The sequence below is a fragment of the Camelus dromedarius genome, chromosome 14 (genome assembly GCF_036321535.1).
Source record: "Camelus dromedarius isolate mCamDro1 chromosome 14, mCamDro1.pat, whole genome shotgun sequence".
Lineage (NCBI taxonomy): Eukaryota > Metazoa > Chordata > Mammalia > Artiodactyla > Camelidae > Camelus > Camelus dromedarius.
Genome location: NC_087449.1, coordinates 39,144,967 through 39,162,284, shown reverse-complemented (window position 1 = coordinate 39,162,284; position 17,318 = coordinate 39,144,967). Strand labels below are relative to the sequence as shown.

The 17,318-nt window shown below is 46.2% G+C and overlaps 1 protein-coding gene across 2 annotated transcripts in view; it reads left to right on the top strand.

The window, feature by feature from the left end:
* Window positions 1-5,354: 5,354 nt before the first annotated feature.
* Window positions 5,355-17,318, top strand: part of RNF220 (ring finger protein 220) — a 210,415-nt gene continuing 198,451 nt past the window's right edge. Inside the window, exons 1-2 of one of the 2 annotated variants that reach the window (XM_031465590.2) lie at window positions 5,355-5,614; window positions 12,018-12,753. In XM_031465590.2, the coding sequence (XP_031321450.1) occupies window positions 12,129-12,753 (625 nt within the window). In that variant the 5' untranslated portion in view covers window positions 5,355-5,614; window positions 12,018-12,128. The remainder of the gene's footprint in view (window positions 5,615-12,017; window positions 12,754-17,318) is intronic. The other variant, XM_031465589.2, reaches the window with a different exon arrangement.

Below are 17,318 nucleotides of genomic sequence, written 5' to 3'. Positions count from 1 at the left end.
TGCAATGGTGAGCAAACAGTCCCTTCCTTCAAGAAGCTTGTAGTCTAGACCGAGAGACAGACAAGTTAGCAGTTTCATACCAGCTTTGACAGGGCAAGCACACGATTCTGTGGGCGTATATAGAGGAGCGCCTTGTCCTGTCTTGTGAAGGGGGGTAGGGCTTTCTGAATCTTGTCCTCATATTTAAATCAATGCAGTCCAACAGATACCAGTATCTATTGTGCTAAGTACTATGCAAAACAACTGCTTTTAAGCAGATCAAAGTCTAGTGGAAGAGCCTAAGGACTTAATCAATAATTCTAGCACAATGGGGTAAGGGGATAGATAAATGCATAGGATGCTAGGATAATAGGGGTTGAAGGGAAGAGAGAACTGGTAGGCAGCAAAGCTTCCTGGGAGAGACCATGCTTAAGCTGAGTCTTGAAGTATGAATAGCTAGACATTGAAGCATCCAGTTCCTTAACATGACAGACAAGACCCTTCACAACTCATTGCTCTACTTTCCCACTACATCCTTACATCTTCTATACCTTTGTTTTTCAAATTAGGAGCAAGAACCCCTGGATTAGTGCTATCCATGAGAAAGTACTAGGTAAATGTATTTCATCTTTCTGGAGTATCAGTTTTACCAAATGATAAATAATTTAAAATATTGCTTTATATTAAAGCATAATATATTTGTGGACTTGAAGGCAAAATTTTCATTAATTTTTTTTCAAGATAAAACAGGATACAGAAGCAACCTAAGTGTCCAACAACAGATGATTGGATAAAGAAGACGTTGTATATATACACAATGGAATAATACTCAGCCATTAAAAAGAATGAAATAATGCCATTTGCAGCAACATAGATGGACCTAGAGATTATCATACTAAGTGAAGTAAGTTAGACAGAGAAAGACAAATATCATATATCACTTAGATGTGGAATCTAAAAAATGATGCAAATGAACTTATTTACAGAACAGAAATGGACTCACAAACTTATGGTTACCAAAGGGGAAAGGCGGGGGGAGGGGTAAATTGGGAGTTTGGGATTAGCAGATACAAACTACTACATACAGAATAGATAGACAACAAGGTCCTACTGTAGATAATACAGTAATAACCTATGATGAAAAAGAATATATATGTATAACTGAATCACTATGCTATATACCACAAACTAACACAACATTGTAAATCAACTATACTTCAATTTTAAAAAATTAAAAATTAAAAAAAAACCAGGTACTTAAATTCTAAGCTAATGGCAAGTCATTTCAGGCTTACCCTTGGACACCGCCATGCACTACCATTTCTTCCTTGTGGAAAAGTTTGAAATGCACTATCAAAATGCGCCAAGAACTTTCGCTTCTCTGTGCCTTAGCATATGCTTTTCCCTCATCCTGTAATTTGTGAGATTATAAAAAACTCCTGGGGTGCTGTTCCCACTTCCCCCTAGGTAAACTCTACATATCCTTCAAAGCCCAACTTAAGTGTCATCCCATAAGAGTCATTCTTAACACAGTTTAAATGTCATCCATATAACAGTTATTTTTTGAACACCCACTTCCGTCTCTGCCTCCTTTCCTAATGGCGCCAGGCAAAGCTAGGGCTGCCTTCTTTTGTGTTCCCACCACCCTTTACCCAGAGTTTCCATTACAGCACTTACATTGTACAGCACTGCTCACTTATCCATCTCTGCTGCTGGACTGTAAGCTTCTCTAGGGCAGAGACTATTTTTAAATTTATCTTTGTGTCCTTAGTGACTGGCACTCTCTAGACCCACAATCAAAGTTTGTTGAATGTTGAGTTTACGAACCATCCCTTACTCTGCATCACTTCTGATATTATAGAAAGTAATATCTCCTTTCCTTCTTGTTTTCAGGGAGGGATGTGTTCCCCAAAAGTCTATTTTCCAGACAACTGAAATTTACTTCCTAAAGTATCAAAATCTGCTTTTTGTGGGAATTTATTTTTTTAAGTTTTTACACACTTCCTCTCTTAAGTAAAATATACTAAGCATACGTTCCTTGATGACTTATCCCTGAAAGCACCAGGTTTATTCCGGCTTGGAATTCATGACACTCTCTGGGGTCACTGATAGGCTAGGGCTTTTTGCCTCCACATCAAATAACTCCATTCTCTTCTGGCATTTGAGTTCTTTTGCTTGCTTCTTATATTTTGGTCACCACTTCTTGGTGTCAGTGTCTTTGCTCTGACAACACTGCCCTTTGCTCCTGTTATATGCTTTTTAATGGATATTAAAATTACAGAACTAATAGGTAGTCACTGACACACCAACAGGAGCATTCCAAGTAAAAAGTCAAAGTCCTCCCTTCATTCTTGACTCCCCACCCCGACTCTCCCTATATCCACACTCCCACTCTCTAAGCATAACCATTGTTAGCAGTTAAATGTATGTCCCTACAGGCCATTTTCTGTCAGTGTGTGTATACTTGTATTTATACAAATATCAAATTGTATTATGCACCCTGTTCTATGACTGGCTTTTCTTCCCACTTGACAATATACAATAAGTATCCCTGCATGTCAGGACATCCAAGTCTATCTCATTCTTTTTAATGGCTGCCCCCTTTTAATTTGACCATCTTAATCAGCTGTGAATGGGAAAGCCAAATAATCAAGCTTATTAGAATTGTACCTAAGAAAGAGTAAATCGGCTCTGAGTGAAGGCTTGAGAAATTCTCCTAGGAGTAAAATGTGTTAACTTTAGTGCATGGTCTTTGAAATGTTTATTTTGGCTATTCTGGGACCCTTTTTGCTTATTTCCTGGTTCATTGTGTTTTGGATAGCTGAGGTTGCTGGACATAGGACCCGTGAATTAGTGAGGTATTACATATTCGATTTTGCATGCTAGGATTTTGCTATGGTTCTGTGGGATGTTTTGCATTTAATTTTTAAATTTAGACTATCTTTGTACACAATGATTATTTCTTCAAATTCCTAAGTACTTGCATCATAGTGCAGACCTTGCTTACAGCAGCAATTTAAATGTTTGGCTTGATGATTGACATAGGGCTTCTTATCTATATCAGATGATATATAACCTGGAAGATTGTGCACCGGATTTATGGGAACTCTATAAGCTGATCTGAGGGAGCCTTTTACTACTAATGAACATTAAAGTACTGATAGCATCTTGTCCTATAAATAATAAAATCCTATTTAGGATTTATATAGGGTCCTTTGCCTTCACCTACTATAGTCAGTGGCTAAACCCTGTTAATTCCACCTTTCAGATTTCCCCCTCTTCTCCATTCCCATAGCTCCAGTACCTTGGTTCAGACCCTATTATATCCTAATTAAATCACCTGTAACAGACTTCTTAGTTGGTGTCCTTGCCTCCAGTCTAAACTCCACCCTGCTCACCCAGTAACTAGTGTCTTTTTAAAACAGAAATCCTACCAAGTCACACCACTGAAAAAACTCTCTTGGTGTTTCTCATCATCAACAAAATAAAGTCCACTTTCCTTAAATTAGTATACATAGCCTTTTGTGATTTGTCCTACTTCTCCTGATTTTCTTTTGCTAGTTAATGCTCATACTTCAATTTCTAGGGCAATCAAGTGGCTTGTAGTTCCTTCAACACACCACACAAGAGAGTTCCCAATAAATTCTTGTTAAATGAATGAATGAAACACCTTATGTAGTTAGAGTGACCATACAACCTGCTTGGTTCATGATGGTCCCTGTTTGCCCCTGCCATCCCCGCATAATTATTATTAATAGCACTCCTTTTCACTATCAAACGTCTCAGACCAATAAATTACATGGTCACCCTAATTATAGCATTCATCAAATAGTTTTCTAACTCTAGTCTCACCTACTAGATCACGGGCTCCTTGGAGGCAGAAATTGTGTTTAATATCCTCAATTTATTCATTCAGCTAAGAGATTGACACTGTTTGATGCTGAAGTAAAATGCTGAATAAAACAAACGTGGTTCCTGACTTCACGAAGCTTACAGTCCAGCAGGAATCTAGCAGGAAGAATAGTGCCTAATGCAATTAATGCTGCTGTGTGAATGAATGATAAAATATGGATAGACTTAGACGACTTGAATCCCGTGAATTAGAGACAGAAATAGTCATAAGCATAGAACTCCAGGTTGATCAAAATAGAGTTGCTAACTAAAAATTTTAAATACGAAGGACACATACACACATATTCCTAAGCATACATAATATTTAGATGCTACCTTAATGTTAAATGTAAGAAAAAAGGGACCATGAAATAATAACCAATAAAGGGACCAATAAATAATAACATGAGACTGTGAGGGCTTTATTTTCAGACAGTTTGTAGTCCCATGTGGTTCTTTGCAGAGTGGATTATCAGTATGTACTCTCCACTCACCCACACCTGCCTTTTTTTTTTTAGATGAGAAATCTGTGGTTTTAGAAACTGAGCCACCAAAGAAAGGAGTAATTTCTTAAACCAGGATTAGATTTTGGTTGGGTTTCACTTTTGGAGCTTGGACTACCTGCTGTCCCAGACTTGTTCACCATGTTCCCATGGGCAAATTACAAAACCCTTTCAACCTCAGTTTCCTCTTCTATATATAAAATAGTGGTAATATTATCTCCAGAATTGATCTAAGGATTAAATGAGATTATGTAAAGGCATTTAGTCCCACAACCCGGCTCCCAGAAGACACTCAGGGAATGTTAGTTCTCCATCCCTTTCCCCTATTTAACTTTCTGTACATGACAAATTAAAGGATGATATAAAATTATTTGAAAAGAAAGAACTGTAAATATAAACACCAATAAAATTTTTATTCTCAAATCTGGGTGCTAAACTAGGCCCTCTCCATCCCCTCTACAAGTTAATTTATTTTCATGTATAATCTCATTATTATAGGCAAAGACCCAGAGAGGCATTCCAGGAGTAAAGCGATAGGTACGATTTTTCTGGAAAAAGGCAGAGCTGATGACGGTGACAGGGTTTGGGAATCATTTAGCTGCAGAGAATGTCAGTCTTAAAGATTTACCCATTTCCTCTTGGTCACTTTTGGTTCAAGAGAGGAGGAAGAACACCAAACTGTCCACTGAGATCTTTCAGGGGGGTAAATGCGAACAAAAGCAGGAGCTCTCTTCAATCTCCACAGTGTCTCACGACCCCAAGACTTTCCAGCTCTTTCGTGAAGGCCAGCAGGTCTGTTCTCCAGGAGTGTCCTGGGTCTGGACTCCATTTCCCAGAGTCCCTTAGTGCCCTAATGTATTCTGTGCTCAGAGTGCCTGTATGTGTGTGAGTGTGAGAGAATGTGTGCGTGTGCGTGTGTGTGTGTGTGCGTGCGCGCGTGTGTGTGTCTCCGAGTCCCTGGGAGAGTGGAGGCTCATTCACTGATTAGAGCCAGCGCTGAGAGGCAGCACTGCTCCTTCTCTCACACCAACCGAGTCTCTTGATCTGTACATGCAATCCCAGGCAGCTCGCGAACACAAACCCGGGGCCAGCCGCCTACTGCTGCTGCTGCCGCTGCCGCCGCCGCCGCCGCCGCTGCCTCCGCCGGCTCTGAGCACCCGGGACTTTTCATGCACCACACTCACCGCCTCCTTCCCTCCGTGTCCTGAAAAGTGCGACCGTTCTCCCAAGGAATTTCCACGGCAAGTATGGAGACCAGAAAGGGGTGTGGATGCGTAAGCGTACACAAGAGGGGTGGGTGCCAGAGCAGCCGGGTTGCTCAGGAACCTGGCTAACTTTCTAGGTCGGTTTCCTAGGGATTCGGGCGGCTCCCCCTCTACAGGGGCAGGGGCAGGGGCCGGGACCTGGGCTGGCGCGCCTCAGAGCTTCGCGACGCTGCCTCCCGGCATCGGTGCCCTGCGCGCTCCGTGCGCTGCCTCACTCAAACTTTCCGTCTTGAGTTTTCCTTAATGTGTTTTATTTGGGGGGGGTGCAAGGGGGAGGGACCAGACGCGGGAATTGGACAAGTAGGGAGGGTGAGGGGGCAGGGGCAGCGAGGGAAGGGAGCGGGACTTCTTTTCTCCATCTTTTTTAATATGCCAGATTCCCACTTTGTTTGGGTCGATTGCGAGAATGCTCTCTAGCCGGGCTCCCCTGTGGATCCCGCGGTGATTTCCGGCAGGGCCCCGGCCGGGTGGTACTCAGCGGGGAGCCCGAGTTGGCGGGCGGGACGGGGAAGGAGCTATCCGAATGAGAAAGGACCTCGCCGCCCCCACACAACACACGGCCAGCCCGGTGGGGTACCCGAGAAGAGGCTGGAAGCCTGGGGCCCCCGGGGGGCTCGGCTTACTTTCCTGGAGGAGGCGGGGGTGAAGGGCGTGGAGGAGGTGGGGGTGGGGGTGGGGGAGTCGCCGCGGGCAGGAAGGAGGCAGGTGCTGGCCCCAGAGGTGGATCGCTCTAAATGCAGCCGGTAAACTCCCCGCTCCGCTCGGCCCGCTGGCCTGGCCTCAGAGCAGCCCGACTCGTGAGGGGTCTCCCGGGATTTTCGGGGCCAGGAGTCTCCTAGCTGTTCTACCGAGCGGGGTGGGAGGACCGCCGTACAGACAGCGGCGCTTGGCTCTTTTTGTAGTTTTATTTTTATCTTAGACCTGACTTAAACTGAGTAACAATTTCTCTTCTTCCGACTTGAGAACAAAACTTTTCAGCGAGCACGCCGGACGCTGCAGTCCTGTGGGCACCACCGCCGCGCTCGTCAGCCCGGCGGAGCGACCTTCTCCGCCCGGAGCCCGGCCCCGCCACCGCGCTCCCGAGCCTCCGGCCGCCCCCCTCCCCAACCCAGGGCTTTTCAGGGCTCGGCCTGGGCGTTTCGCCTTTGTGCTTTGTAAGGGAAAGCCTTTTCTTCCAGGGCACAACAAACTTGGGCGGAGAGCTTCCGTGTGGCCCCCCGGGCGAGGCCGCCCACTGTGGTGAGGCCATCTGAGGGGATGCCGGGTCTGTCCTCTGCAGGAACCCCTCCAAGAGCTCGAGGCACGGGTGGACCCCGGCTGGCCAGGGCGCGCGGTAGCCCCGAAGTAGCTGGGGTTCAGGCTGCCCGGAGGCAGGAGAAGAGCTCTCGCTTCCCTTTCAGAATGCGCTCCTTCGGGCCCTGGCCGCGGCTTCAGCGGAGGGTCAGGGCCCGGGCCCCGAGCACGGCGCGCGTCGCACTGGGCGGATGCATGGGCGGAGGCGCTCCGAGCGGGGCTCAGCCCCGCCTGGCCCGGCCGGGCCGGCAGTCCGGGTCTCAGCCCGCGCGTCGCCTCCTGTCCCGTAGCAGCTCAGAGGGAAGAGTCGGGCGCTCCCTGCCCATGATGCCCACCAGCCACGTCTCGCCTCTCGCCTCCTCGCCGGACTCGGCTTGAGGGGCAAAAGGGAAAGAAAGGAAAAATAAAGAGAAAAAAGGGCGGGCCGGGAGGAAACGGCGGGTCAGGCTGGAGGGAGCAGAGCGGGCAGGGGTGCCGGCCCCCTCTGCCGGACTGGGGTTCTTCCCGCAAGTGGAAAATGAGCCGAGTAGGGAAAGGCGGAAGGAGCGTCGAGGAAAAGCGATGCGGCCGTCTCTGGTTCCCTTTCCTCCCGGCCCGCGGAAACCGGGCAAAAGTGGCCTGAGTTCTCCCTCCGCACTCCAGGGCGAGTGGGGAAAGGCCGAGGGCAGGGCGGCGCCGCGCCGCCGGTGACAGACGGGGCCGGGGCCGGGGCCGGGCGCCGAGCGAGTGGGGACACACACCTGTTCTGCGAGTAGCGTCGTGTGCGGCGGTCGGGAGGCCGCGGCGCGAGAGGCAGAGCCCTCCCTCCCGCAGCCCAGACCCGCCGTCCCGGACCCCGGAGGGCCAAGCCACCCCGCTCCTGCCCGCGTTTGCAGGAGCCCCGAAATCCAGAAGCCCGGTGGCTGTCTTCCGAAGCAGTGACGCGCGGCGACGGGACCGTGGGGCGGGGCTGTTCAGGGGCACGAAGTCCTTGGACTTTGATCGAAGGCACCCTCCTCAGAGCCCCTGCCCCGCGGGTTTTGCCCGGCGGCGGACCAGGGCCCCTCTCATTTAGCGGTTCTTCCCTGGCCGGCTCCCTGGTTCCCCAAAGTTACAAACAGATGTTTCGTGAGGAGGTTGTTGGGACCTAAAGTATTCTTTGTGCAAAGGCAACCAAAAGCCAAAGGGAGAGGTCAGGCCAAGGAGTGGTGGGCTTGGCTCTGCGTTGGCCCTAAGTTTATGTAGGTTTTGCCTTCACCTCTTCTTTCTCCGTTTCCCTAAAAGAGTTGGGTTTCCAGGTTAAGACTTAGCGGCTGAACTGTGCACCCGCGCGCTGAGCCGCAGCCCCGTGGCCCCGCACTCTCGGACAGGCCGGGCGGGCTCAGATTCGCACTCGCTGGCCAAGCCGGGCCTGAGTCGGGATCCAAACCGGGAACGGATCCTCGGCCATGCCTGATACGCAGGCTTTGGCCCCAGCCCTGGAACCGCGTTAGCCTTATGCTTCCTGAGCTCGTGCATATGGTGGTAAAATTTCTGCTAGAGCGGTGTTTCCGAATACCCCCTGGGCATTTGGTGTGCGGGAATTTTCTTCAAGCGAAGAAGTCTGTGAACTTAAAAAAAAAAAAATCTTTCCTGAGTTCTACACAGCCGACCATTACCCTGGCCCCATTTCCCATTGTTCTTTGCTTTTTAAGTTGCCTGTTAATTTTTTAAAAGTTTATTTACGCAAAGGAAAAATATCGTTTAATTTGTTACATGATTTTAATTCTTGGCTTTTGGAAACGGTTCAGAGACCACAAAAATGTCACCTGTTGTAATAAGCAGAGAAGTGTTGTGTGTGCGTTTTAATTGCCAGCAGAGTCGCAGTTTGGTGGGCGTTCAAAGCTCGGGCTCGGGCTCGGGGAAAGAGGCTTTTGCAGCTTTCTTTGTGGCAGTCATTTGCAAGTGGGTTTGGCTCCCGGAGGCAGCGGGAGCAGCAGCGGCGCCGCTTCCTTCTACGCTGATTCCCGGCGCGGGTCAGGAAGCCCAGACCCTGGACAGGGATGGTCCCAGGCTGGGGTGGGAGACTGCCGGCTCGCTGAGACTTTCTCCCTGGCTTTCGGTTTTTCAGTGCGAAGTGGCTAGTTCGCGCCGGAGAGCGCGGAGCGCTGCGCATCAGCCCAGCTTCAGACATCCTCACGTTCCAAACGCCAGCTTCTTCGTTTCATTTGTCTTGGTTCTGGCATGTTTAACCACGCAATTAGTAATCTCACTAATTATTCAGTTATCTGGCGTTTTCTAATCACTTTAAACCAGGGTCGGTTATGTGATTTAACAAACTCCCACCCATACATCCCTGAACCAAACCCATCACGTCAAGGATTTGAAATTTTTAAAACTCAGTATTTGTTGGTCCCTCCGTCCAACCTCACTGCCTGCCAGACAATTTATTTAGCTTCGTGGATTGATCCCTCCTCCTTGTTTAGTTAATTCAACAAAGACTTTTTGCAGTCTGTTTGGAGTTTGTCTGATGCCGTGGAAAAGTAGCTGATGATTTATTTGGTTGCTTTTCGATTTCTGTCTTCAGCCCTTCTTTCTCCTCCTTTCAGCGGGGATGTCAGCTGTTATTACTTCCTATTGATCCCTTTGCAAAGTGAGAAGTGAACTAAAATTAATGTCAATTCCACTGCTCGGATCAATAGCTGGAGTTATTTTAATCTGGATTTGCACGAAGTGCTAAATTAAAAAAAATCAGCATAGAGGCAGAAAAGTAACAGTTACTTACTTTCCTTTTGCCCGGTTCTTTACAGTCACCCAAATGCTCCATCAAACTGATTATCTTACAATCCATATTTTTTTAATTAAGAGGGTAAGTTAGTTTTCTTATTTTGGGTTCTGTGTTTAAACCCATGACATTTTGACATTGGGAGTGTATTAACTATAGATTTTCATAATGACTGTGGTCTGCTGAAGCCTCATCTATACAAGTTGTTAATGTGAGGAGGGGGTAAGAAAGAAAAGGGAAGAGAAAAACAGCACTCCCCCTTCCCCCACAGAGACCAACGCCCACACAGTGGAGTAAAAGAGATGTGGCCTGGGAAAATATTGTTGATTTATTTTCAGTATAATGAAGTTTCAAATGAATAACCAGGTTGGAGTGATTCACCGTGTTCTGCTGGAGTGTCCGGTGCTGTCGCCAGATTACTAATTTATGAAACTCATTTAACATAATGAGGTGATCCAGGAAGTAAAAATAAAAAGTGAATCCTCTGGGTGATGGTTATTTTGGGATGAAAACATTTCACCCCTGCCTCTAGTGTATTATGTTTGCCCTTTTCTCCAGCTTGCCTCATGTAGGACTGCTTGTTCAACGGACAAATAGTTCCTTATTTCTGTTGTGAGGAGCTGCTTAGAACCCTCGGAACTGCCTTAGACCCACTTTCAAAGCATCCATGTTGTATGACCATTAATCTGACTTGAAAACAGCCAAGAACAGGATTCCCAGACTTGTCAGGCTAACTGGCTGTCCTTGGCAGATCATTCCCTGCACTGCTATAACTTGACAGGAAAGTTATTTAAAATTTGGAAGAGAGAAAAATCCGTTAATGTGAGATACATAATCTGGTAATTTAGCAATGATGTCTATAAGGAAAGGTGCCAAATGAGGAAGCAGTCTGATGGTGTGCACTCATCTTCCCAATTAATAACAGTCATTGACATGTCTGCTACAGGATGGGAGAAGGAAATACTCTCTATGCACTGCATTAAGCCGGGAGGATCCATCCACTGCTTAACTGAGGCTTCTCTATTTGAGGGAATATGAAAGATACTCCTTTATCTTGGTGGGTTTTTTTTTTTAAGGGTTGGGGTAAGTCTTATTTGAGACATGACTCACAATTTAGAGGTTATAATTTGCAGCAGATGGTGCTTTTTGGTTACACTTTGAGTTTTGTTAAGTTTTTTTTTAGTGGATATTTTTGAAGCTAATAAGTCCTCGTATTCATTTTCTGTTATCCTGACTTTTATATACAGCCCTCTCACATCTCCCACTCAAAATAAATTTTGAAACAGAATCAGTGGCTGTGGAAATGTACAGCCTAAATTTAAAAGGGAAATTGAAAGAAGTCTTTCTGAACTCCAGCATGTTCCAGGGGCCTTGAGCGGACATCAACTCTGACACGGCCAATAAGCAGAGGAAAATAAGTCAGAAATTTTGTTAACATTTTGCTCTAAATGTTAATGGCAAATTCAAGGCAGTTTACAAATCTACTTAAGAGTGAGTGCATTAGTAACTAAAATTACCAATCCGTTCTTTGCTGCCCCTGGAAGGCAGACGCTTCTAGAGAACATATGCCAAAGGCACTCATTATGTTTTTAAATATTGTCAGAGACGCCAGGCACTTTATTGATGAAGGTTTTGTTCCTCCTCAGAAAAGAGAAAGCCTATGTGATTAGAGGGGTGTGGATCAAAAATAATGCTGCTTTTGTTTCTTCACATAGTACTTCTTTCTGGAAACAGTCTCTGATGATACATGGGGATGTGTGTTTATATATGTGCCAATGAGTGTGATTTATTCACATGTACAATTTGTACCAACTAACACGTAGAGATGTTCATCGTCTAGATGTGCTTGATTTAGGGGTTTTTCCATATCAGAGAATTGTTAGGGAAGATAAAGAGAGGATGTAGAAGGGGGGGGTTGTATGGGCAGAACCTGGTCTCTGAACATCAGGCCTGCTATGAGTAGTGTATGCAGGTGGAGGCCCTTTAAAATATAGACCCCCACCTAATCTACTGGGTGACTTGGCCTTCCAAAGCTCATTTGCTCAGGGAATATTGTATTTGGAGGTTTTATGATTTTTTTTCCTTTGCTGGGCTCAGGCGCATTTCACCCGGAACGTGTAGGGACCAAAGTCAGCTACGCGTACATCACAGTAAGTTGTCTATTGATTTTCCTGAATGAAAATGGTCTGATGCTGCTGCCCACTGGCTCCTAAAGCCTGTGGTGTCTCTTGCCCGAGCATCTGTAAGCAGAAGGATGGTGTTTCGATCACTTGGGGTTTCCCTTTTTTTTTCCTCCCCCTGACCTTCCTCCCCCTCGTTTTTTTCTCTTTGCTGTTTCCACAGGTCTTAGAAGGGGATGATTCCCCAGTAATATTCCCTGCCCTGATCCCAGGTGCCACTCCCTCCCAGGGAAGACTGCTTCTTGTGTGACGCCGGCCACAGAAAGAGACTCCGATGGACTTACACCGGGCAGCCTTCAAGATGGAGAACTCTTCCTACCTCCCCAACCCGCTGGCATCCCCAGCACTGATGGTCCTGGCGTCCACGGCTGAGGCCAGCCGTGATGCTTCCATCCCTTGTCAGCAGCCACGACCCTTTGGTGTACCTGTCTCAGTAGACAAGGATGTGCATATTCCATTCACCAATGGTTCCTACACCTTTGCCTCTATGTACCACCGGCAAGGTGGGGTGCCGGGCACTTTTGCCAATCGTGATTTTCCCCCTTCTTTACTACATCTCCACCCGCAGTTTGCCCCCCCAAATCTAGATTGCACCCCAATCAGTATGCTGAACCATAGTGGAGTGGGGGCCTTCCGTCCCTTTGCCTCCACTGAGGACCGGGAGAGTTATCAGTCAGCCTTTACACCGGCCAAGCGACTTAAAAACTGCCATGACACAGAGTCTCCCCACTTGCGCTTCTCAGATGCTGATGGCAAGGAATATGACTTTGGGACACAGCTGCCATCTAGCTCCCCCGGTTCACTTAAGGTTGACGACACTGGGAAGAAGATTTTTGCTGTCTCTGGCCTCATTTCTGATCGAGAAGCCTCATCGAGCCCAGAGGATCGGAATGACAGATGTAAGTACTTTGGTGCCGCCCTCCCTGAACCCCAGTGAGCCCTGCCTTACCGTAGGATTCAACAGGTCGGTGGCACGGGAAGGGCCAACCCCTTCCCATTCGATAGCTATGGAGTGCTGACATTTATTTGTCTCTTGTCAATGAGCATTGATAGTTCTTGTAGGAAATATTTTTCTGAAGGTGGCCACAGGCATGTTGGCCTGTACTGTGCTTCTCTCCAGGCTGTGATGGGCTCACTCTCTGGGGACTCTGGAGTGGAGAGGGTGCCATATACGTACTGGAGTGAATGTCATCTCATTAGAAAACGTAGGTTCCTAGGGGATTTGGAGGACCTGAAGAAACTCGTCCAGCCGTCCTGTCTTTGCTGTCCTCACTATGTTTCTCTGATCTCAGTATTATTTTTTAGCTTTTCCATTGTATCACAGCCAGCAGACCCCACGTGATTTTATTTTCACAACTCTCAGGCCTTGTCCAAATCAGGCTGTTTTTCAGAGACGGACAAAGGTGTCGTCAATCACCATAAAGCATTTCAAGCAGCTGTGTTTTCCTGGCGATTGCAAGGCTAGAGAGCTGACTTCTCTTGGGATTTAACAGGTTTGCTGGCTGCTTATCCTGGGGCTCACTTTTAGGACCAGACATGGTTGACCTGTGCAACTCCTTCAGATTCGATGCCACAACTATTAGTAATTTTTGCTTCTGGAACAGCTTTCTCGTGTTCTCCAAGTGCCTTGTTAGGCTTCAGCTACCCTCACTAATAGTTGGAGCTAAACCTTTATTTGAAACTTGTAGACTAGGAGCATTGAACCCTGCCATCTCGTCCTCTAATATAATCAGAAAATAATTGTGTTTTGAAGCTTTTGGACTATGGGTAGACCCCACAGAGCAGTTTTCTTCAAGCCTGGTGAGAATTTATGAACTGAGGGTGTTTTTCTACCCAAGCCTTTGTTCTAAGATTTGCTTCATTTTATTTTCTTAAGAAAACTACATCTGAGGTTTGCTTTCCCCTCTTCTCTATTTTTTGTGCTCCCGTCTTCTCTACAACCACTACCACGAATGCCATTTTTTTCTCTTCTCTTTATGATGCCGAGGAGAGTAATAGAGACGTTGCAGCTCTCTCCCCTGTCGGCACTGCTTCCTCAGGCTGTCTCCTTGAATTAGGCACTGTGTTAACTTTCCTTCGCTAAAAGGCATCTGCCTAAGCCCAGCGTACCTTTTCAATAAAAGTCATCATAAAATCAACCTGCCTTGTAAATCCATCCCTCTTTGGTTTTGAAATATGTTGCCAGTGTGTCTTTTATGTCAGCGTCTGTAAGCCCAAGACCTCCCCATTTAAGGGAAAAGGCTGCTATCTGACAGCACAACTGCCCGTGTTCTCTCTCTCTGTCTTTTGCTTTAGCACCTCTTCTACACTTTCCCTTTCTGTACAGCTGATGTGCATGTGTGTGTGCGTGTGCGCACATGTGTGTGATGATCCTGCTTTGAGGATATACTTGCTGAACATGGATTGGCATTGCGGCGGTCTGTTTCATTTTAGTTGAGCTGAGTTGAGTTTTCATTTGTCAACGTGCAAGTGATCAGGGCTAGCTTTAATCTGACCTTCGACCAAAACTGCCCTGGCTTTGGGGGTGACAGATTCTGCTTTTTTTTTCCCCTCCAAATACAAGTTGAAAATGAAATCCTCGTAAAACTAACATGCCACAAAGTAACACCTGGAGATCAAGATCCCTTTCTTCTCTCCTAACAAATCCAGCTTGTCTCCATTTTGCCATTTTTTTAGCCCAAAACTGAATCAGACCCCCAGAGCAGGAGGAAGCTTGTTCGTTAAGTCAGAACTCGTAGATGTGGCTATCCATTCCCCTCCGAGTGTCAAAGCCATAACTCTTCCCTTTGCCTGGTTTGCATTGTGTGAGGTGCCGGCCCCCATGGAGATGGATCCCTCACACAGGAGTACGCCTGGGTGGAGAAAAATTAAATGAGTCTGTCTCCCAAAGTGAAATGGAATTCTGACCTTGAAATTAATGAGATTCTGATCAGAAGGGTGGGGAAACTTCTTTATTTCAGATTGTAGTGTTGTATACATTGGAGCCCTTTCCCCTTTTATTTGTTTAAAATATCCCTCTCTAGTGAGTATTTTGTGCTCTCTTTTTTTCTCTTATACACACATTAGACCTAGAGGCGTGTCTCTCAGTGTAGGATGTTAGTCCACTCACATGATTTTGTAGAGTTGCATTCGTGACTGATCTTTAATAACAAGTAAAGGTGCAAAGTGAATAGAAGACCGTTTCCCTGTGATAACCCTGGATTTGTGCTCCTTTCTCTTTTCCTTTTCCTGGGTAGTATAGCAGCCTTCACAGGGTTATACTGGGTAGCATTTGTGCTTTTGATTTTGAGTTTTTGGAAAGCCGGAGAAACATTTTTCTGTAGGGAAGGGTTGAAGAGGCACTGTGACAAAGTCTGCTGCAGCTTTCTTGGCTCCTGTCATATGTCGACATGTGTCGGAATATTTATGGTCTGTTTTATGTAAATACATATTTAAGGGCTGTTAGAAGGCCTGATTATTCCCACTAGATGCCTTTCAGTTCCTCCCTACAGAACCGTTTTGAAATAAGTAATATTTCTCAGATAATCAAGTGACAGGATACAAGACTGCTTCCAAAGGAAGAGCTTGAGGGGCAGATAGGGCCGTGACCGGGGTGAGGAGGCGAGAAGAGAGAAGATAGAAAGTGTTCAAAAGAGCAAAGTAGTAGGTTACAGTGGCTTTTGCCCAGATTGCCAAAATGAACCATGTATATTTTATGGGGTTTTTTGGGGGGAGGGATAAGTAATTAAGTTTATCTGTCTATTACTTTTGGTGGAGGTACCGAGGATTGAACCCAAGACCTTGTGCGTGCTAAGCCTGCACTCTACCACTGAGCTATACCCTTCCCCCTTTGTTTTAGGTTTTTTTCATCCTTAAAATTTAGAGTAAATTTTTGGTATGGTTGACTGACTTCCACTCTCTTCATATACATAAAATTTTTTTTCATAAAATATAAAAAAAAATTTTAATTAAATACAACAGTTAAACTCCTAAATAAGCATGGAACTTTAGGGTTTTGTTGGGGGAGGGGGTTAGTATGGGTACTTAGAGTAGAAGTTTTATGACTGAATTTTAGGTCAATGAAAAATCAGTTTTACAGTGGAAACACTGACGGTTTTTACTGTCACAGCCACCCCTGCTCACACACTGCATCCATATGCAGATATATCCACATCTGAGAGCATTTGAAAGAGGGGCCTGCAGACATGGTGTAATGCACACATGTTCTTTCCTTAAATCTGGGTGCTGATAGGCAGGATTTCTTTTGTGATTAAATATGCATTTTTTGTAGAAGGAAATGTAGCTACTTGGGTAAAGTATCGTCTCTCCCAGTAGATGATTCCAGTTTGCTTGCCTGTTCATCTACCTGCCATCACAGGTGATTCCTGAGGTAGGTGTTGGGCTCTATGGAAAAAAGAAGCCTTTATTCAACAGGACTAACTTATGTGCCCTGGAAGAGGGGAGAAGTGTTTTGTGAGAAGCCATTCGTGGAGGATGCATAATTCCCCAGGAAGGGGACTGAGGTAACTCCTGTTTATTGTCATTCCCTGAACCCGTCTCCAAGGCTCCTTGTCCAGGGAAATGATGTGAAAATTTATGGACCAATTACAAATAGTCCACGTGTGTCTTACATATGAAGTGTCTACAGATATGTTTCCCAGGGCTTTTAAAATAAACATTTCCTCATTAAGGAAACTTTACAACAAAAGGGAAGATAAGTATTGTCTGCTGCCTTGTACTAGAATCTATACATTTATTACCCCCTTAGCACTCTGGCTCCTATCATGTGCATTTCCTGATTGTTCTCTGTAGACCATTCCTGTGTCCAGTTCCTGTCTGGGTGACACAGTCTTTGGCCAGCCTGGCAGTCTATCCACTCAGCCCAAATCAGAGTTGGCTAGAATGTGTGCCCACCCTGAGGGCTGAGAGGAACCAGGACTGCCCTTGGGGTTGATGGCAGGCCTTGCCCTATGGCTCACCTTGGTGATGGGCACTGGGCACTGACCCTAAGGGGCCCTCTTTCCTTGGCCTTTCCCTGTGGTCAAACAGATTCTCAGGTAGGCAGGAAATTAGGTGGCTCACAGCAGTTGTCTGATGTTCTGCTTTGCTCTCATCTTTGGTGTATTGGAAAGTCATTCAAATTTGAAAAGCCCTGGGTAGGAGATGGTATTTTGTACTCTGAAATGTGTCTTTGCAAAGGCACGTATCATTGAAGACCCTTTGTCCTAAGAATCAAATCAACTGAGCCCCCATAGGCCCAGGGCAACCTGGAATGAGGAGGGCCAGCTACATCATGAGGCTGGTGTGTTAGGGGGGCTACTTCCCAAGGGCTCTGGGACTGGGGTGGGTAGGGACCCTAATGTGGGCTTTTAGGAGAATTGCTCTTGCTGGGTAGAATGTTTGGAGTAGTTCTCAGGTCACCAGGCTCTACTTCTGGATTGTAGCTGATGCAGATGACCACTCTGAAGGGGTGAGCACATCACCA